This window comes from Anser brachyrhynchus, assembly GCF_964034855.1.
Source record: "Anser brachyrhynchus genome assembly, chromosome: 5".
NCBI lineage: Eukaryota > Metazoa > Chordata > Aves > Anseriformes > Anatidae > Anser > Anser brachyrhynchus.
The window spans coordinates 35,533,511-35,553,059 of NC_137699.1; the positions used below are offsets into that span (position 1 = coordinate 35,533,511).

At 50.9% G+C, this 19,549-nt stretch overlaps 2 protein-coding genes across 5 annotated transcripts in view; one reads left to right on the forward strand and one right to left on the reverse strand.

Annotated features, from left to right (window-relative positions):
- Positions 1 to 19,549, reverse strand: part of CEND1 (cell cycle exit and neuronal differentiation 1) — a 19,973-nt gene continuing 424 nt past the window's right edge. Inside the window, exon 2 of the mRNA XM_080595078.1 lies at positions 1 to 4,831. Within this exon, the coding sequence (XP_080451204.1) occupies positions 4,262 to 4,654 (393 nt within the window). The 5' untranslated portion in view covers positions 4,655 to 4,831 and the 3' untranslated portion in view covers positions 1 to 4,261. The remainder of the gene's footprint in view (positions 4,832 to 19,549) is intronic.
- The window catches only part of LOC308196231 (NACHT, LRR and PYD domains-containing protein 12-like), a 13,268-nt gene continuing 11,986 nt past the window's right edge, over positions 18,268 to 19,549 (forward strand). For 2 of the 4 annotated variants that reach the window (XM_080594973.1, XM_080594975.1), the window contains exon 1: positions 18,268 to 18,689. The gene's annotated coding sequence lies outside the window, so the exon portion shown is untranslated. The other 2 variants (XM_080594974.1, XM_080594972.1) reach the window with 1 other exon arrangement.

A 19,549-nucleotide genomic window follows, 5' to 3' on the forward strand; every position in this document is an offset into this window, starting at 1 on the left:
TCAGTATGAGAAAAGACAACTATTTATTTAGCACAGCGAGTTCAGTCATTTAAGCCTTCTGCTTCTCAACAAATTTGGTTTCAATATCACTTCGATTCTGAGAGAGATTAATTTGCTCTTCTCAGCCTAGTTCTCGCTGGACATTTTTTCTCAAAACGAAACCACTGCACAGCCTGACACGTTAAGGCAGAACAGGAGGTGTTTGCTAAGAGGATGTCGTTTGCAATTCAGGACTGAAGTGCACGGCCCCAGCTGCGTGCTTGGGAGCTTGTATGGCATCTACGCTTGATCTACCTGACTCAAGTCAACACTAGACCCACACTGTGAAAAGCACTACAACACAGTCCAGTACAGTTCAGTATTGTCTAAAAGTGCCTTATTTTTAAGCGAGTAGCTCACGCGAATATCCAGGGAGGGGAACAGTAACTCTGAGCTCCTAGCACAATGGGCACATGGTACATTCGGCAGTTCGCTCGCCATACATTCTTTGCTCTGAGAAGAAACCAGGACAGAAAAAGGAATTCGGGTGCTGCATGGTGTGATGTGAATGGCACAGAAAAGACGTCACGGACACTTTGTGTGAATGCAGAGGAACAAATGAAGGGTCATCTCCAGGTTTGTTTTGTGTTTTCTTTTTTTTCTTTTTTTTTCCTTACAAAGAATGTGGCTTTACCCAGACTGCAGTAATATAAACCTGCAAGTATACATACATACATAGAATATTCAAGGCAGGGTGGTGTACAGACACACACACACACACGCACACATAGACAGAGGTGTTTTTCCAAACCAAAGAGGTGGGCTCCAGAGAAAGGATCCGGACAGCAGGCGATGTTAATTGATTGCAGTAAGCAGAAGTTCCCTTATGGACGAGACAAACCACATTCACTGCCTAGTGAGGGCTAGCACGTGGTTACATACCCAGAGGATGAGCTGCAGTCCCGGCACCATCTCTGTGGTGTGTTTGTGGATGAAGTTACTGGCCTCGAATCCATCCACGTGCCCTAAGGGCAAGGGGGGCTGGATGTGGACAGAAATGGTTAAGGCCCACATTGGCTGAGAACTGTTTTTCCCCTCTTCTCTTGCTGAACTTTAAGCCAAGGAAATAGAAACACTAAAACACTTTAGAAAGAAAAAACAAGCAAACAAAAAAAAAACGCATTCAAATAAGGCAGGTGTTTCTTTTTCCTCCCCCTGCATCTACCTATGCTGGCCAGTGCAGGATGGCTAGATGCTGCATCTGTAATGTCACACACCGCTAAAAATATAATAATTAAAAATAAATAAATAAATCCCACGTCAGGGGTTGAAAGGGAGGAGCAGACAGGGCAGATGGAAATATTTTTTTGAAGACAGGACTTCAAAACAGAAGTCGATGTCTGAAAATCACCAGCCCTGCTTTGGCAAAACAAGAATCAGAACAGGGATAGCCCGCTTCCCTTCCTCATGGGCAACATAAGCAAAATTTCCTACAAAATTCTCTACAGCCAAAAGCTTTGTGCTCCAGAGATCTGAGGGAAGGGGAGCGCAGGAATATCCATCCCTGTATCCAAACCCCACTCGTTTGGATACGTTACCCTGTACTCGGTGAGCACAGTCCTCCCAGTCGCGTAGACGAGATTCCTGGCCGCACTGCACTGCAGTTTGCTTCTGGCTTGTGCACCAAAATCTCCCTCGTGGGGAAAGCAGAATGCACGGGTCAGGGTGCAAGCAGCAGCAGGGGGAGCTGGTGTGCAAAGGGGCCTCACCCCGGCACGGCACGAGGATGTACCAAGGGCACTGACGGGGTCTGGGGGCTCCGCAGCACCCCCAGGCTCTCAGTTTAGGTGCAGGCAGGAGATGCAGCAGCCCCACTGTGTGCTCTTGCAAAGCCCTCCTGCAGTTGCTGCAAGGGAGCGTTGCTGGGACGGCTTCTGAGTTATGTTCTGTCTCACATCTCTGCTTACCCAATACCTCTCACACTCCTCTGCTGCTTGCACTCCCTTCTCCCACCCACAAAAAAAAAAAAAAAAAAGAAAAAAAAAAAAGAAAAAAAAAGTGAACCATTAAACATCTGCAAAACAGGACGAGGGGAAGACAAAAGTGGCATTATAGGGGCACCTAGCCATGGACCCTCTGCTTCCAACACTGCTGCTAGGAGGCATGTCCACAATACAGAGGAAGAGTGCTTTCATCTAACAGGATTTCCCCTGGGGCTGTTAGCACTCATACCAAAACCACCGTGAACCCAACGTAACCATCTCCTGTCTCTGTACTGGTAAAAGTAGAGGTAGACATTAAGCTCAAGCTGCAAGCAGCCTGTTGTTCATCAGAAGAGAGCATCTGATACTCCCAGAGGTTGCGTGCCTTTTGGGAATATTTTATGAGCCTTGGAGAAAAGAGGAGGATGACAAAGCTCAGCATAGGAATGGCCAGGCTGTGTCAAAAAGGCTTTTTGTCTGGGGAAGCCATATGCATTCATCAGGCCAAATTTGGAGGCAAATTAGGATGTGAGCCAAGAGAAGAATTGCCAGATTGGGTTATACACATCCACCATACTATCCAGTAATTTTGCCAGAAGCAGGTACTGCAAAGACAGTACCCAAGGCCTTTCTCTGGCCCAGTACACACAAAATTTATACATCCAGGCTCAAAGACATGTCACTTTGGCTCTTTGATTTCTGCTGAACTCACCCCACCTTCTCATGGCCTTTTTCTAAACATTACTGCAAAACTCCGTTGGCTGCAACTGCTGCTGAGCTCCAGAGAGCCTGTGATTCTGACCTCATCTAATCTCTGACCTCATCTGAGCTCTGACCTAATTTAAAAACACAGAGCAAGGTAAAGAGTCTTTTTGCAGTAGCACAGAAGCCAAAAATAGCCTAGTGGAAACTCTCAGAGTAAGATCTGCCCACTTCTTGGTGTCAGGCGAAGGTCATCTGTCACTGCACCGAACACTCTCTGGTCACCTGCCTTCCTTCTTGCGAGGTCTGGCTTTAGATCTGAGGTACTCACCAATGAAACCAGGCTGTTCCCCAGTATTGGGAATTTGTTTCCATTTCCAAGATGTAGAGGAGTCACAGATCCCTGCCACTCACAGAAGGGAGGTGAGAATTCACCCTAGGATCACCAGATGGATTTCCAGTACCCCTTTCCTTGGTGTGAAGCAGGTCAGTGTTATTTCTTATGGGGTCCCAGCTCTTGTCTGCCCCTAAAACCAGCTTGTGTCTCCCTGTTTTCCTACCTTCTCATCTACAGAGAGGCCAGAGCCTTCAGTGGGAAAACACCAGGTGAACAGCCTGATCCAGACCCCCCAAGAAATAGAGTCCAGCTGACCTCAAGGGAGTTTGGGCTGAGGCCACAGCATCTTGCAAAGCCCAGCCTAAATTTAGGAAATACTAGATCCAAAACAAAGCCTCTCTATCTCTGAGCACTGCCCCTGTGACCCTGGTGATCCACGGGATGTTGAAGGCTGCCAACATGCAAGAAACCAAGCAGATGGCAGCTGCTGTCTGCCTGCAATCGGCACGGGACTTTGGCAGGTATCTCCATACACTGCTACCTGCACTGTCGGTCACAGTACAGTCTCTCCGCTCACTCCCTAGCTGGCAGCTCAGCCAGTGAAAAGACTTGTGTGATGTCCTGACCTGCTTACTCAGCTCTGCCATGCTGCAGCTTCCAGCTACAGCCGGCCTGGTTTCTCTGGGGCACTTTGGAGTTGGGTTTTTAACGGTGGGTTGACGAGCAGCAGGTACACGAGACCTATTAGAGATCACACTTTGCCCTACACACAATGGCGGGTGAACTGGGTCTTCTCACTAGGCTCCATCTCTCCTTACATCTTCTTCACCACAACCCAACTTAAAAACAAACCAAACAGAAACCAGAACACAAAGCAGGGACTCTGGATGGGACAAAGAACACTTTGGACTTGAGAACAGGGGACTGCAAGAGAGGTGGGGGTGTCTCCCAGAGAGGACAGCAGGGAGGGGAGGGGACACCGTCGTTTACACTGATCAGGAGAAGCTGTTATCTATACACAGTGGTATAAGCCAAGATATATTACATGAAAAGAACACACTGAGTGCATGGAGTTACCCACATCGGGTCAAACTGGCACAGTTGTCTTGAACAAGACTCTTGGAGTTGCGGTTGGTGTTTGTTGTTGACCTATCTAGCTCGCTCTATATATATAGATATGTATAGAATTTTTCTGCATGCATTTGTCTCAAAAGGAGCTGTACAGCCAGGTTGGGTTTCTCAGCCCACCCTGCCTCGGTCTTCATTTTTTCCGGGCTAGGAACGCCACTCCCACAATCACAGCTAGCGCAGCCACTGCCACTCCTCCGATGATGATCAAGGGCTTCATGTTGTCGAAGATGCTGCCTGGTGACTCCTCGGAGCTGTTTCCCTTGTGGTCAGAGTCAGGGGACTGGCCGGTGGCCTCCTGTGTCTCCGTGGCGGCTGGGCTGGGTTTCAGGTTGCTGTGGTTGTTCACGACGGCAGCATCGCCGCCTGCCTTCTTGGTGGCAGCGGCAGGAGCAGGCTGCTCTTTGGGGGTCTCCTTCTTGTCTGCATTCGTGGCAGGCACGGGGCTGGGCTTTTCTGGCTTTCCAGAGCTGGGGGCCTTGGCATCGGGTTTGTTTCCACTTCGGACGTTGCCTTTGGAATCCATCCCTACGAGTGCTGTGGGCAGCGACTGGATGCCTCTCACAAGGGGAACAATCCCACGTCTTCACCTTTGTCTGGCTGCTGGCTGAAGCAGAGGAGCCACCTGAGAGGGACAGCTTGGAGTGACTGTCTTGGGATGATGTTCACACTGGTGGTGTCCTACCTGGACATGTTACAGCACCTGGAAGAGAAAGCAGAGCACTGAGAGGTGAATGAAGACAGAGCAAGCCAGTGACATCCCAGCTGAAAGCAATGGAGAGGAACAGAAAAACTGGAAAACTGTTGGCTCTTCATTTAGTAAATGTGAGCTGCAGTCAAGGCATCTACTTCAGTGCCTGCACTTGAGAGAACACCAAACATTCACACCAGCCATCACCTAGTGCTGCCACGGCTATGCTCCACGTGAGACAACCCAATCCTAGCCACGTATACAGTGCCCTTTGTCAGTGACCAGATGTATTCACTTCCAACCAAATAAATCTTAATTTTCATCTGCTCTCCACAGCTGCCTTCCTCCTGGGTAAGGTGAGAACATCTTGTTCCATGGAGAAGCAGATCTATAGCTCCTCCCTACCTGTAACTCACACTCTACCCTTCTCGTTTTGCAGCAGTATCTCACGTGAAGTTTAACAAGTGGTTAATGGGATCTTGTCTGATACTCTCTATTTAGACAGGGACTGCAGAATTAAAATGGATTAGCTCCTCAATTATCACCGGTATCAGAGCTACAAGGCTGTCAGCAATGCTACTGTAAGGCAAGGTAAGGGCCAGCTGCTGCCAAATGGTGTACTGACTCCAGTGCGGCTGCATGGATTTGCAAAAAAAAATGGATTTTGGTGACTGAGAGTTCTCACTCCTGTCTCCTCCTTGCAGTGGTTAGCTGGGCTCGCCTACAGAGCTGAGCAGGACGCCAGCTGTACTGCAGGTGATTAGCTGAAGCCATTTTCCCCAAGGAGCTGATGAAAGCAGTAAACAGCACGGCTGCATCCCGATAATTCAGCAGGCAGAGCGGGCTTCAAAGGGACAGAAAAAACACAGCAAAAACACCATCCACGCCAGCCTCGCTAGGCAGCGGTCTGGGCAGGACGAGGTGGGAGATGGAGCTCCCACAGGCACATCCCTGCACGCAGGGGAGAAGGAGAGGCGGCCGTGGGCAGCTTGCCATCGGGCTGCCTCCAGCAGCACAGCACCACGGCAGGTTTGGGAAACAGTGAATAAACAGGAGGCAGCAGTCAGATCTGAGTCACCTGCTTCATTACCTCCCCGCTGACCTTCGGTGCTGGAGGGGCCTGCTGAGAGTGCTCTGCCTGCTAAGTGAAATAGGAGCTTATTAGCTGTCTGGGTTTAGAAATAAAGAGGCTCCTCAAGAACCCCTACAGGTAGATGTTTCTTCCGTAATGGCTCAGAGGGCAGATCTCTCCTTTAATGATAGACAGAGAAGGTCCTAGGGTGACAGCAGTGCTTTGTGCTGCTGCCTCTTTGGAGAAATAAGCTAACAAATGCTGTGTTTTAATCTCCACGTAGGCGGAAATGCTGGCCTGGAGGAAACCTACTCAGAAATGTCAGGTTTGGGTTCAGAGCAAAACCAAACAACAGTTTCCTGCTTGGTGCGAGAAACTGCCCTCTCGCCTGGTCTCCCTGGGAACTGTTTCTTGTGTGATGGCCAGCATCTTCGCCAGTGCTGGTCAGCTGGAGCTGACTGGGGGAGCTGCAGCCTTGGAGTCACACAAGTCCACAGCTCCCGTGCTGCACCACGCTTGTGACCTTGATACTAGTATGCCATATACTTCCCCTGAACAGAGAATATTTTCCTGCTCAGGTAAAGCCCTTACAGACCACATCCCAGTCAAGTCCCCATCCTGCCTCCTGCCTATGAAAGCTGACGTTCTGGATGACACCAAAAATTTAACTTGAAATTTGAATTAAAATCCAACTGAAGAGCAAAGTTCTGAGCTGCAGCCTCAGAATGGGGATACACAATATGCAAGAGATGTCCATCAGCATCTCAGTGAAATTAAATAACACGTGCTAAGCTCCGGGCAAGGGTAGCCAGATCACTTCCAGTACCCAAGCTAGCCCTGGCATCTGTCTGCACTGTCATGCTCAAGCCATGCTGAACACATCCACACTATCGTAGCCCTGCTGAAAACTCAGTCCGTTCATATAAAGGTTGGGATGTCTCTCAGCCATCAGAAAGGTTGGTAGTTAGACCCGGAGAGAGATCTCAGCTCTCCCTGTAGCATGGAGATAGGACGTGCACTTCCAGAAGGCTTTTCACTGACCCTCCTTACACACCTCCCTTAGGGCAGATGAGTTTTAGCTGAGCAGTTATTCAGTGAGATGGGGCCTGAAGTCTCCAAAAGACATTAGATGATCCAAGCTGGCCAGCTTTGAAGTAAATAATTGAAAAAAGACAAATAATCCGTACCCAGGGCTTAAGCAGGGTATTTGCTAGTCTTCCCTTGAATTTGCCATTCAGTCTAGCTCCAAGCTCTATCCAAGGGAAATAAATAAATAAATAAATAAGACCAGCTCTTCACTCAGTTAAAAAAACAGCAAATTCCCATGTAGCTGCTCTACACGTGCCATGTCTACTATGGGTGTCCTTCCAAACTACCTCCACTCTCCCCTCATGCTTCACTGAAGATGTATCGGCTCTAATAAATAACTCACAGGTAACAGTGAGGGATTTTATTGGAGTTTAAGGATGAGATCGATAATATCAATATGCACGTTGTAGCACACAAACACCACTGCAGGTGTTCACCAAGCTTAAGACCTTCTCTGTGGCCTGGGTCTTGGTGGGTAAGCATACGCACTTTGACAGGAGCAAGGATATTTTCCCTTCCTTGCTCACTTGTAATATCTCTGTCAATGCCACCTGCCTTACCTTTTCTTTCCTAGTGCCTCCAAAGACCATTCATAACTTTCCGCTCAGTACATCCAGAGCCATATTCCTACATGCTATGGCTCCACAGCCACTCACAAGGCACTGCTCCTCAGGTCTGGGAGCAATTTATCCTCAATTTACATCTGGTGCAATGATGACACAGGCCACAAAGAAATAGAAAGGTCCACAATGGGAGCAGGCTTTGAGTTTAAAGCAGGGAGAGTCAGATTCATTGTATCATAAATATGAAATTACCTACTTAGTGTCTTTCAAATCATTTAGCTGGGCTGCTCGCACATTGTGCGGTCATAGGATGCTCCCATTAAATGTTTGCTGCTTTCCCTAGGAAAGCTATACGCAGCCCATGGTTTTGTACAGAGGTGGGATGTGTGTGTGTAAATTGTGGAATGAGAAAATTCACCTCTTCACTGAGGAATGGGGACTGTGTGCAGCGCAGATACCTTGGATTACCCATTCCCTCCCCCCATGCTCTGACTGACCAGATCTGGACTCCAGATTCCTTGGAGCTGTTTTTGCTCAGAGCATCCCCTGTGCCATGGTCCCTGTCCCGTGACCATGCCCTGCACCATCACTAACAGCTCACTAACGAATTTCTTGATTTCTAAGCGAGTTTTCACTAAAAGCAATGCAAGCTCCTTATGCTAATAAGAAAAGGTTTTAAAAGCCTTAAAAACCAAACTAAACTAAAAAATAAAAAAATAAAAAATCAATACCAGCAGTTCTTAAGTGTGCATGTGAAAGGCCTTCTGACAGCGGTTTGCCACCAGTGGGACTAGCCGCCAGTAAGCTTTGTCCTGCAGTCCTTGTTGGACTATGTGAACGTGTTGAACACATTTTGCATTTATTTGTTTCTGCCAAGCCAGACTCCAAATGTAGCATAATCTGCACATCCTGCAAAATTAATCCCAAATCTGTCAGTATCCATCAGGCTCTCTGACCTTCTCTCAGGTCTTCTCCGGTCAACAACCCCTTGCCTCATCTGCTTGTCCAGCCAGGAAAGTGGCAGAGAAAGGTCAAAGCAAACACCTCTGGCCCCTTGCAATGCAGTGGGTACTGTTTTAAAGAAATCATCTGTGCCTTCTTGAAACCCAGTTAACAAGAAAGAAACCTTGTCCTCACTCCCCCTTCCTTGCAGGCACTTCCAGCTATGTCTGCACAAAGCATTAAAATCTGGGCCACAAATCTGCCCAGCACCTTTCCAAACCCTTTGGCTTGGTCAGGATGATGCTGTCAAACAGCATCGAGCAGCTCAAGCACCCCTTCTGCCCCCGGTGGCAGTGGCACTGCTAGCAGTGTTAGCATCCTGCTGGCTTGCAGCCACCAGTAGCTGTCATCCTCCTCCTCCAGACCCAGGGCACTCATCCTGAGCAGCTCATCCTCTTTCAGCAAGTCTCTTAATCCTCCTTGGGGTGTTATCAGCTGCCTCCCAGACTCCCTACCTTGGGAATCATACGTTTCCTTTTGGCTCTCCTTCCCCTTTCCAGTCCTGTGCTTTCGAGGGCATGAGTGTGCTCGTTTTCAAACACTTCTGTAGCAACCTTTCTTTTCCACCTGATGTGGGCGTTCCTCATTTTCAAAAAGATTAAGTCTGTGTGCGTGCACTGCTGTGAGGGTTTTTCTCCTCCTCCCATTCCCTTATTCATTCCATCACACAAATTTTTTCTCTAATGGCCAGTCTCTCCACCTTTGCTCTTTCTTCTCCATAGCCGATCACATCTACTTATTCCTCCCTTGCTGCCTCTGCCTGTCTACACATTCCTCCCCCTTCCAGCTCCCTCCCTGCCTCCCACACAGATAGCAGCACTGGAGAATAGGGCTTTGTGAGAAACAGGCTTTGTTCCCTCCCTCCCTCCCCCCGTGCTATTTCTTTGTTTAACAATTTTTGCCATTTCAGAGAGTTTTCCACTTGCTGGCAGCCAATGAGCTCCTCCGCAGGCTGGGAAGGGGGAGCAGAGACCATGACACCAGCAATTAAGGAGAAAAAGGAACAGACAAACCTTCCAAATTCCTGCAGCACACAGCCACCACACTCCTCCTGGGCTGGTTCTGGTTCCTGCATTAAGGCCAGGTCAGTGCAGACTGACCAGTTGCAAAGAGCTGGTCCCATCCAAAGCAACAGGGGAAGGCAGAGCTTTCCCTGGCTCCTTGAAGTGCACCTTTTTGCCTCCCCATCAAATTAGCAAATGCATCTATTCATCTGCCTCCTGTGTGCGTAGATGAAATGCTGCATCAGTTCTGCACCAAATGGAGCAGATGAGTCACTGCTAGCTTCGCTGCGAGGTATCACCAATAGGTTCTGTTCCCTCTGTGGAGACTGGCCTCATTCCTGAGCCTTCCCCAGCAGTTTTGCGAGGAGGAGCAGTTGCTGCAGGGTGTGGTGGGAAGCTGCACCCCACAGACGTGCGTGGGGTCACAGCAGTGCTGAGCACAGGTTCACGCGTGGAGTTTCCCACCCACACTTCATGAAAAAGCAAACCATTTCCACTGGGTCGCCAAATGCCACACTGACTCAGACTGTTGTAGCCTGTCAGCAGGTAACAATTCAGCTGACACAGTGGGGTCATGCATCTGAATTTATACTTGCGACCAAAAGGGCTGACCCACAAACTCCAGGTGTGCTCTGGTTGAAAACATTAGCCTCAGAAATAGCTACTGGCCATGCCTGACCTCCAGCAATGCCATGCCAAGAGAGCCACGCTTGGCAGAAAAGACCTTAAAAATCCTCAAATCTTCTTCCTTAACCTCCCATCCAGCTCGTTGTCATCCTGACCTGTCTGGAAAAGAAATGCCTGAAGGTTTGCCTTTTTGGGACAAAGAAGAGGGTGATAAGTACCAAAGCCCCATTCTCTCTACTCCTAGTTAAGTAGCATGACCTGTGTTGGCTTTTGGGTGATCGATTAATTGGGTCCCTAGGGCTAGACAAGTATTAATGCTTCTCCCTGCCCCATCTCCACTGTCAGCCACCAAACCCCTTCGCCTGGAGCAGCAGAACCACGGCAAGGACCAAGCAGCAGCTCCACACTGCTTGGGCCAGGCATGGCAAGCGGTTTGCTCAGCGCTAGCCGGCAAGGGACAGAGGTCTTCCGCGAGGAGATGAGATGTGCAGCCGAGGCTGCCCACGGTTCCCTCTGACACGATATAGCTGGAAGTGAGCCGAGAGCAGCCAGCAGTGCTGCGGAGACCTGCTGCGCGGGTCCCTCATTCCCGAAGCTAAGGGACAGCTCTGAACATGAGAGCACAGCACTCAGAGACCTCATCATATCCTTCAGTGAATTGCTCTTAGACCTGCACGGAAAAACATTTTCGGTGTGTGAGATAGATGCCGAACACCAATTAGTTTCAAGAGCTTCCCAGACACCGTTGGCAGTTTTTTTTTTTTTTTCCAGCTGCCATACCTGCATTTGGCCATTTCAGATCAAATCAGATTTCTAAGGAGCAGAAAATGGCCCTCTTCTCAAACAGATCCTCCCTTTGGCGAGTGCAATTTGCACCTGCCAAAAGCAGCTCACAGGACTGAATTACCATCACGGGTTCACGCACCAGCTGGTAGGTGAAGAGCAGGTAATTTTAGCCTGAAGTCTGCAGATTTTGTTCCTGTGGCAGACCGTGCACATAAACAGGGAAGTCAGAATTTGGCCACTTCAAAGAGGCACTTGAAAATATAACTTCCCCAAAAGGGGAAAAAAAAATCCAAAACAAAAAGCAGCATTGCTCTGAGTACAAAAGGTAAGGCACCTATGAGATGAAAGAGCTGAGGGACCAAGCTGTTAGAAAATGGTGGTGTTTCTGGGGGGATCAAGTGCTGACACTGGCTTTGTGTGACCTCTGCACTTCCCAACCTCTCTCCTTCACTGCCTCGTGGAAATTGATTCAATGTCATATCAGAGGCTGAGCTCACCTGTGCAAGACCCTGTGGTGGTTTTACTCGGGTGGGCGGCCGAGCTCCACCGCTCTCTCACTCCCCCTCCTCAAAGAGGAACGGGGAGAAAATACGATGAAAAGGGCTCAAGGGTTGAGATAAGGACGAGGAGATCGCACAGTAATTATCGTGACGGGCAAAACAGACTCGGCATAGGGAGATAGTAAGATTTATTGCCTATTACTAACAAGCTAGAGAAGTGAGAAACAAAGGAAATAAACCAAAAGCACCTTCCCCCCCATCCACCCTCTTCCACCTCCTCCCCCCGAGCAGCACAGGGGAACAGGGGAATAGGGGTTATGGTCAGTCTATAGCGCTTCTTTGCTGCCACTCCTTCTCGGTCACTCTCGTCCCCTGTGCTGTGGGGTCCCTCCCACGGGATGCAGTCCTTGCCGATCTGATCCGGCGTGGGCTGCCCACAGGCAGCAGCTCTTCAAAAACTGCTCCAGATATGGGTCCGTACCACGGGGTCCATCCCCCAGGAGCAAACTGCTCCAACCTGGATCCCCCACGGGCAGCAGCTCCTGCCAGGTCACCTGCTCCTGCGTGGGCTCCTCTCCACGGGCTGCAGGTCTGGCCCGGAATCTGCTCCGGCAGGGGTCTTCCACAGGCTGCAGCCTCCATCGGTGCAGGTCCACCTGCTCCACCGTGGTCTCCTCCATGGACTGCAGGGTGGAACCCTGCTCCACCGTGGTACTCCATGGGCTGCAGGGGGACAGCCTGCTTCACCATGGTCCTCACCACAGGCCGCAGGAGACTTCTGCTCCAGTGCCTGGAGCACCTCTCCCCTTCCTTCTTCACTGACCTTGGCACCTGCAAGGCTGTTCCTCACTCCTGTCACTCTCCCAGCTGCTGTGTGGCGCAGTGTTTTTTTTTCCCTGTCTTAAATATGCTCTCACAGAGGTGCAAAACAACATCACTTATTGGCTCAGCTCCGGTCAGCAGTGGGGCTGTTATCTAACATGCGGCAGCTTCTAGATCCTTCTCACAGAAGCCACCCCTATGGCCCCCTGCTACCAAAACCTTGCCACGTAAACCCAGTACAGACCCTCAATGGAAGAAAGCATGGCCGTGTTGAGCATTACCATCACCAAAGCGGTCTTCGCTGAGGTGGCCCAAGGAAAATCAGCTGGAGCACCTGGCTAAGATCAGCTCATGATGTGCTGATGAAAGTGCCAGATAAAAGGTAGCCTATCCTGACAAGTCTTCCACGGAGACAGATGATGTTACTGGCCACAGGGCAATGCTGGTTCATTGCCACTTGTCATCTTCTAGCAGCAGAACAAATAGGCTGCAGTCAAGAACATTGCCCTGGAGAAAGGGGTTATTTCAGAGAGCCATGGGAATGGGGTTTGGGGTGCTAGTCCTCAGGTCCTGAAGCTCAAGACCATTCTCACCTCCCTTTCTTCTCCCAAAAACTGTCCATTGCCAAATCTCCCCATGAACCAAAGTGGCTTGGAGGTGAGTTCAGAAAAAGAGGGAGCATAGGCCAAAGCGACCAGCCTGCAGGAGGGAGTGAAGTCCTGTCTATCTCCAGTGAACGTCACATAGGAAAGCATCAAAATCCCACCTCAAAAAAAAAATAAAAATCAGGAGGATTTGTCCCTCCACAGCTACTAAGGACAGGGCTGGAACCACTTCACATATTTTAAGGTATAAATTAGAATCAGCTTGCTGACTCACAGCTAGGCTAGCATTACCTTTCTCCCCATGGGATTCACCTTGAAAACCCACTGGCTCAAACACAGCACCTCTGCTATCCTCTGCAGACATTGGCTCAGCCAAGAGTTTGTATCAGCCACCAGCGCATCCCACCACCTCTGGACACCCAAGGAGAAGCATCAGTCACATCTTCACGTTTTTCCTGCTGGTCACCCGAGCCGTTCAATAGACTTCTGTCTCATGCCTCTCCCCGAGACATCCTAGGAACCCGCTCACCTCTTCCACCAAGGCAGCTTGTCCTCAGCCTGCAATCAAGCCGGACGGCTGGTGTGATGGGGAAGGAACAAATTGGGAAGGAGCAAACTAGGAAGGAATAATTGGTCTGTGGGAGGCTGAGCTCATGCAGCAGCTGTGCTCAGCAGGAAGCAAGGAGGCCTCCTTTCCCATGTTGCCTGCTAACTTGTGTACACATAGACCTCGGCTCCCTGTAAACACCACTGCACCACCACCAAAAGTGGTAGAGATATTTCTGTAGCATGGTGGAAGGAGGCCCTTCCCCTCTGCTCTGCCCATCCATCAGGTTAAAGCCAACAGCAGTCGTCAAGGCTGTCCTGATGATTCGTGCTGGATCAGCAAGTCCGCAGAAGGACTCAGTGTGACATTAGGGAAGAGAGTCCAAAGATAGGCAAGGTTTTTCCCCATGGAAGTGAAGAGCTGCTGGTGGCTCCAAGGGGACCACACTTGGGATACTGACCTTCTTCTCTAACCCCTGAGTAATGCAGCCTGGGGAGCCTTAGGAAGCGCCCTGGGGACATGTGCCTGTTTCCCTGCTGTGCTAGGGGGATTCTGCAGGGCTGGAAGGAGCTGGATGCAGCTCTCTGCCCCATCCCAGTCTCCTCCCGTGACTCTGGGCAGCTTCAACTCTCCAGCACCCTATAGCGCAAATGGTCCTTCTCCCCATTTTTGAGCTGCTGTGGCAATAGATACATTAAGGGCAGCGAGGTGCCATTCAAGCATCTAAGATAAGTGACGGCAGCGTAGCGTGACTAAGCCTTTTCCTATCTCCAAGAGGTGCCGTGGTGATGGATGAGGTAATGCAGTACCTCTCAGTATTGCCATAAATATTGGAAGGGCTTTACGTAAGGAGTTTGTGTTGTTTGGCTGGCATCTCCCCAGGGAGGTTTTTATCTCTATTTTGGACCCCCACCGCTGACGCAATGCACAGCAAATGTGATAAAAACACAGCGCAGATGCAACCGTAGCAGGAATCGCTTCCCATAGATGCTTTTTAACAGCCCCGGTGCATCACGACCAAGCTGTGCAGGGAGACAGCTGTGCTTGCCAGCCCTCCCAAAGCAAAGCCTCGGAGACAGCAGCGCCAAGTTACAGCAAACGCCGCTGACCCACTTCACTCTGATGAAATATTTATGAGTCCTTTTCCCAACCCGCCGTTTGCTACTCCCCGCAACCCTCCCCTCATCCCCAGATTAAACATTTCTCTTTCAAATAAGCCCTTTCAATCTTGACGTGGAGAGCGTCAGAGAGCTGAAAGTATTTTAACAGGCAGCAGCAGCTTCAAATCAAAGCAAAGCCTCTGCTCCACGGCTGCGTCAGTCCTGCGGCTGCACCGAGACCCAAAATCCGATGGCCCTTGAGCCTTGCTGGATCTGTGCCACCAGGGCACATCGCCTCTCCCCTAGCCTGGGAGGACACCCTGGTGCTCAGAAACTGCATTATACCCAGCACCAAGGCAGGGTATGGGAACAGGAGGGGCTTGCACAGCCCCACAAAACTGTCCTTGTCCAGCATCTGCAAAGGGACCACGATGCAGACCTGAGCAACTGAGCAACTGCAGAGAGACCGGGCAGAGCCCCAGCTTGCAGCCCGCACACCAACATCCTCTCAGAGGATGCCGACACAGCCTGGCCACGCTTCCCACGTGGGTGACGCAGCATTTCGGATCCCCACGCAGCTTCCAGATGCAGTGGCCAGCCCTGACGCACTCCCGCCAGCACCAGCCCGGGTGCTGCTGGATGGTCCCCAGCCTCCACGGGAGATGACATCTGAACTGAGCATCACTCCTGCAAGCCACACTTGCCCTGATCCCAAAGTTCTCGCCAGAACAGACGTGGCAGACATTTTATTCTTGGAGATGGAGGTATGCACTGAAAAGAGACACAACATGCTACCTCCAAGGGCTTTAATTTTTTTTAAATTAAAAAATATATATATCCAAATCACAGTTCTCTTCTCTTACCCTGTGTGAAAATAAAAATAAAAATAAAAATAAAAATAAAGAGGTATAAACCCTGCCCTTCAACCCGCAGTGCCAAGAGGAAAGGGAGGCTGGCTGCTGTCCCACCCTGCCTTTCTCTGGGAGTACAGGGGGCTCACCACATATCTCCTGCCACACCACCCACATGATTCCGACCCAGGGCACCTCACAGCCACAAACCCAACCATTTCTCTGTGGCATCATGGGCTAGAGAGCACTTAGGTCAGTTCAGCTTCCTGCCCATCACTCTATTAAAAATGCACAGGCTGATGCCAAAAAAAAATAGACCCTGACCGAATGCACTCCCTCCCTCCTCCATCCCTGGTCCCAAAGGGGCACGGATTGTCCTAACCACTATTGTCCTAACCACGGATTGTCCTAACCACTCACTGCCCAGTGCCCTGCGCTGGTACACACACAAAAGCAAGACAAAACCCTCTTCTTGTGGCCTGGCTTGCAGCTGCCCCAGGACATGGTGGGAACAGGGAAAGCAGCACCAAAACAGCCCCAAGGAATAAAAGATTTTGTCTTGGACTCTTTATTGCATTAGACCCATTGTGCACCCAACCTGCCATGGGCAGGAGAAGTCACACATGGCAGAGCTGTCACCTTCCTGGTCACCTACTCAGGTGCCACCAGCCCTCACGTGCAGCTGAAATAGCTGTGCTCTCAGCCACAGTTTACAGCAAAACCATTTCTAGAATAAAAATCTGACAATACTTTGCTGTGACTAGGTTGGAAATAGGCCTTGGGCTGCAGAGCCTGGACTTTCAGGGTCATGGCACAGCGCACAGACCCCCAGAGAGGGACCAAGATAACCAGAAGAGTTTCAGAGCATCTCGCTTGGCTGTGTTCTGCCCTAGCTTTAACCTGGGGCTTGTCCCCGCCTTGGAAGCAGAGTTAAAAGTTGCTTTTCTTTTCATATCTCCATTTTTCTAGTGGAAAAAAACATAGTTCTTACCATTTGAATGGTAAGAAACCACAAGGTATCAGAACCCAAGCCTTTCCCTGATGCAAGGCTGAGCACCGCTCACCCCAGGACAGAAGTCTGGGGGAAACAGAGGAAGAGCTTTCCAGCCAGGATGGTTTCCTTCCACAGCATTATTTGGCAGGACACGGGATTGAAGCCCTGGGAGCAGTTTCAAGAGGAACAACTCAGGAGATGCAGCAGAAGATGCTCAGCCAGCAGTGTGGACCTCAGCCATCATCCAGCCAGCCTGAGCCTGACGGACACACTTCTGGGCTGAAACCCTGCTGAAACCCGTGCCCTCAGTCTGTGCGACCAAAGCCTGCATCCCACACTGCTGTAGCACACCTGTATCCTACCCTGGGCAGCTCCCCATGCCTCAGCTTTCTGCCACACTTGGTGTTCTGCAAGCATGCTCATTTTGTTTTTTTATCGTGCTTTTCCAGCCCTCTTGGAGCCAAGCAAGTCAATGCCAGCAGCTCAGTGGCACCGGGGAAAAGTTGCTGCACTGAAAGGTGCACGTCCCTTGCCAGGAACAAGCCATCACCTCCTGTGAGATCTGCAGGGAGGACACCAGAGCATGAAAGCCCAACCCAAAGCTGACCCAGCAGCCTCCCATTGCAGCACTGCTACCGGGAAGCCACTTACTGATCTTTCAACCCCAGCTTCACAGCTCTGCACCCCCACCTCCATCACCTGGAGGTCTGCACCACTTTTTGCTCTGCTCAGCCTCACGCTCAGGGAGCTGCTTTCTCCATGATGGAGGTTACTGCCGCCCCCAAAAACCTCAGGTCTCCCCAGGGAATAGCTGAGCAATTCCCCATTGCATCCCCCCGACAACCAGGCAGGGACCACGGGGCAAGTCTCCGTTCTCTGCGTTACACTGGCTTTGCGATGCCATCTCAGGAATAACCTTGTCAGCAAATGTTTTCTGCCTCCTTGCCACCTCTCAGAGAAGAGCGGACACCTTGCTGTCCCCACCACAAAGCCCAGTTTTTCACCTTGAACCTTCCAGCACTTGAGAAGCTGCCTTAGCCAAGAGGACAGGTGTTTCTAAATCAGGGTGCTGCCCCCCTCAAGGATCCAGGAGCTAGCACCCGAATGCAAAAAGTCAGATTTCCTAATAAATCATCCAAGCGCATTCAACTCCTCCAAGCTTTGCAGTTCTGCCTTTCTGGATTTTATTTGGTTGTGTGTGTGTGGTATGCAATGTGCCAGTGGTGCACGTTACCCTCCCAGTACTGCTGTTAAGGCCCCATCCTGACAGTCAGCAAGTGCTATTTCTTGCTCAAATGCAACAGAGAAGCAGAAAATAAAAAAAAAAAAAAAAAGAAAGAAAAAAAAAGAAAGAAAAGAAAGGGCCGCCTCTGACACAGTAAAATATCCCCAGGCACTGCAGTAAGCAGCAGCAGATTTGACAGCTCTCTTAATCTTATGGGCACCCTGACGAATCCTTCTGATGGGTGCGGGACTGCACCAGGTTCTCCTGCCATCACCCCCTTTGCATCTCAGCTATGGCCAGTGAAGAGATCACAAACGTGCGAATGCAGATCTGCGTGAGCAGAGCGAGGTCCGAATCTCACGGCCTGCAGATCTGCAGGCATCAGCCTAAAAACTGTTGCTTTGCAGCTGAAATGCAAGAAGCCACTGCAGGCAGATGGGGGATAATTCAGCAGGGACCTTCTGGGGAGGTTCCTAGCACCCTGCAGGGAAATGCCCACCACCAAAACCCGAGCTCTGTCCTCGCCCTCACTGCCACCTGCAGAAGCTGGATAGGATCGGGGAAGGACACCCCAAGTACATCCTGCATAGAAAGGCTTGCTCAGAGCTGTCCTACCCCCATCCCCCCCGCCCGCCCCCCCCCCCCCCCGGATGGGGCCAGCACACCCGAGCAAGCCCACGGTCGTGGCTGTCTGCCAGCCAAGGGATGAATACATGTATTCAGAGGAATTCTGGATTTTTCTCCCACTGTTCTGCAGCAATAGCATGGGTGAGGGGCTAGTTTTCGGTGCTGTGGCTAAGGAAAGATGGAAACTGCTGAAGGTCACAGCTGTGAAGGTCAGACTTTGGAGGTCAGTCCCAAGACGGAGCAGGGAGCTCCATCCAGCTACGTCCATCCTCCCTCTCCCAACAGCATCCTGCCCAAGCCCCACCCAGGAAAACTGGGCTGCCATCAGGCTTCTTTCTTTCACCCCACCGCTAAAGTTTTTCCCAGGCTGACTTTGATTCCCAGATAAGAATCAGGTTCCTTCCCCCACCTGATGGTCACTGAGACCCCGGACAGGAGCAGGGAGCAAATCAACAGGTCAGTGCAAACGTATGGGGCACAGATGCACACAGGGGCAAGGACAGACCAACATGCCCAAGACTTCCCCCTTGCATTTCATGCCTGCTGTACACACTGTGAGGCGGAAGCCCAAGTCTGGTGTCCTCCTCCCCCTGCTCATTTGGTGCGCTCTTCTCCCCAAAGCCCGAAATAGGCAGCCTTGCCTTTCAGCTCTCCATTTTGTGCTTATTCTATTTATTTTGGGCAGGTTTTCCTTTGTAAAAAGCTTTCCAGCACAAAGCAGGGGAGTGCATCAAAGGCTATCCATTTGTAATCAAAGATGTTTGCCCCCCCTTTGTTCCCCCCCCAACAACCCACAGCTTCTAACACAGAAAAGGAGGCAGCAGCAGCGCTCGCTTTGCATAGCCTCCTGCCTCAGGATTGCAAGTGATTAAACAGACTTTTAACGCATCGACACAGAGCGAAGGGCAAATGAATAACACCGTGCGGGCAGACAGGAGAGGAAACCCAGCTGGAAGCCTGCTGAAAGCCTTCCAGGGAGGTTTGCAGTTTTCCTGCCGAGACCGAAGCGCTGCAGCGACCTCCTCCTGCCCGTACCATTTCCGGGACACAGCCGGCTCTGGTTTTCCATGCCCGGAGCCAGCTCTGTCTCCGGAACAGCACCAGGTCCCCAGCCTCCATCCCGGGGCTGCGGCTTCCCCGGAGGCTGGAAGCAGGGAGCTCAGTCCCGGTGAGGCCAGCCTGGTGCATCGCGCGGAGGCTGCGGCAGGTACGCGGAGGCCGGCGGGCTCTGCCTTTGCGGAAATGCCTCCTCCTCTGGCTGCCTGACCTTCAGGGAGCAGGAGGAAAGGTGTGGGGAAAGGGGCTGCTCAGAGCCA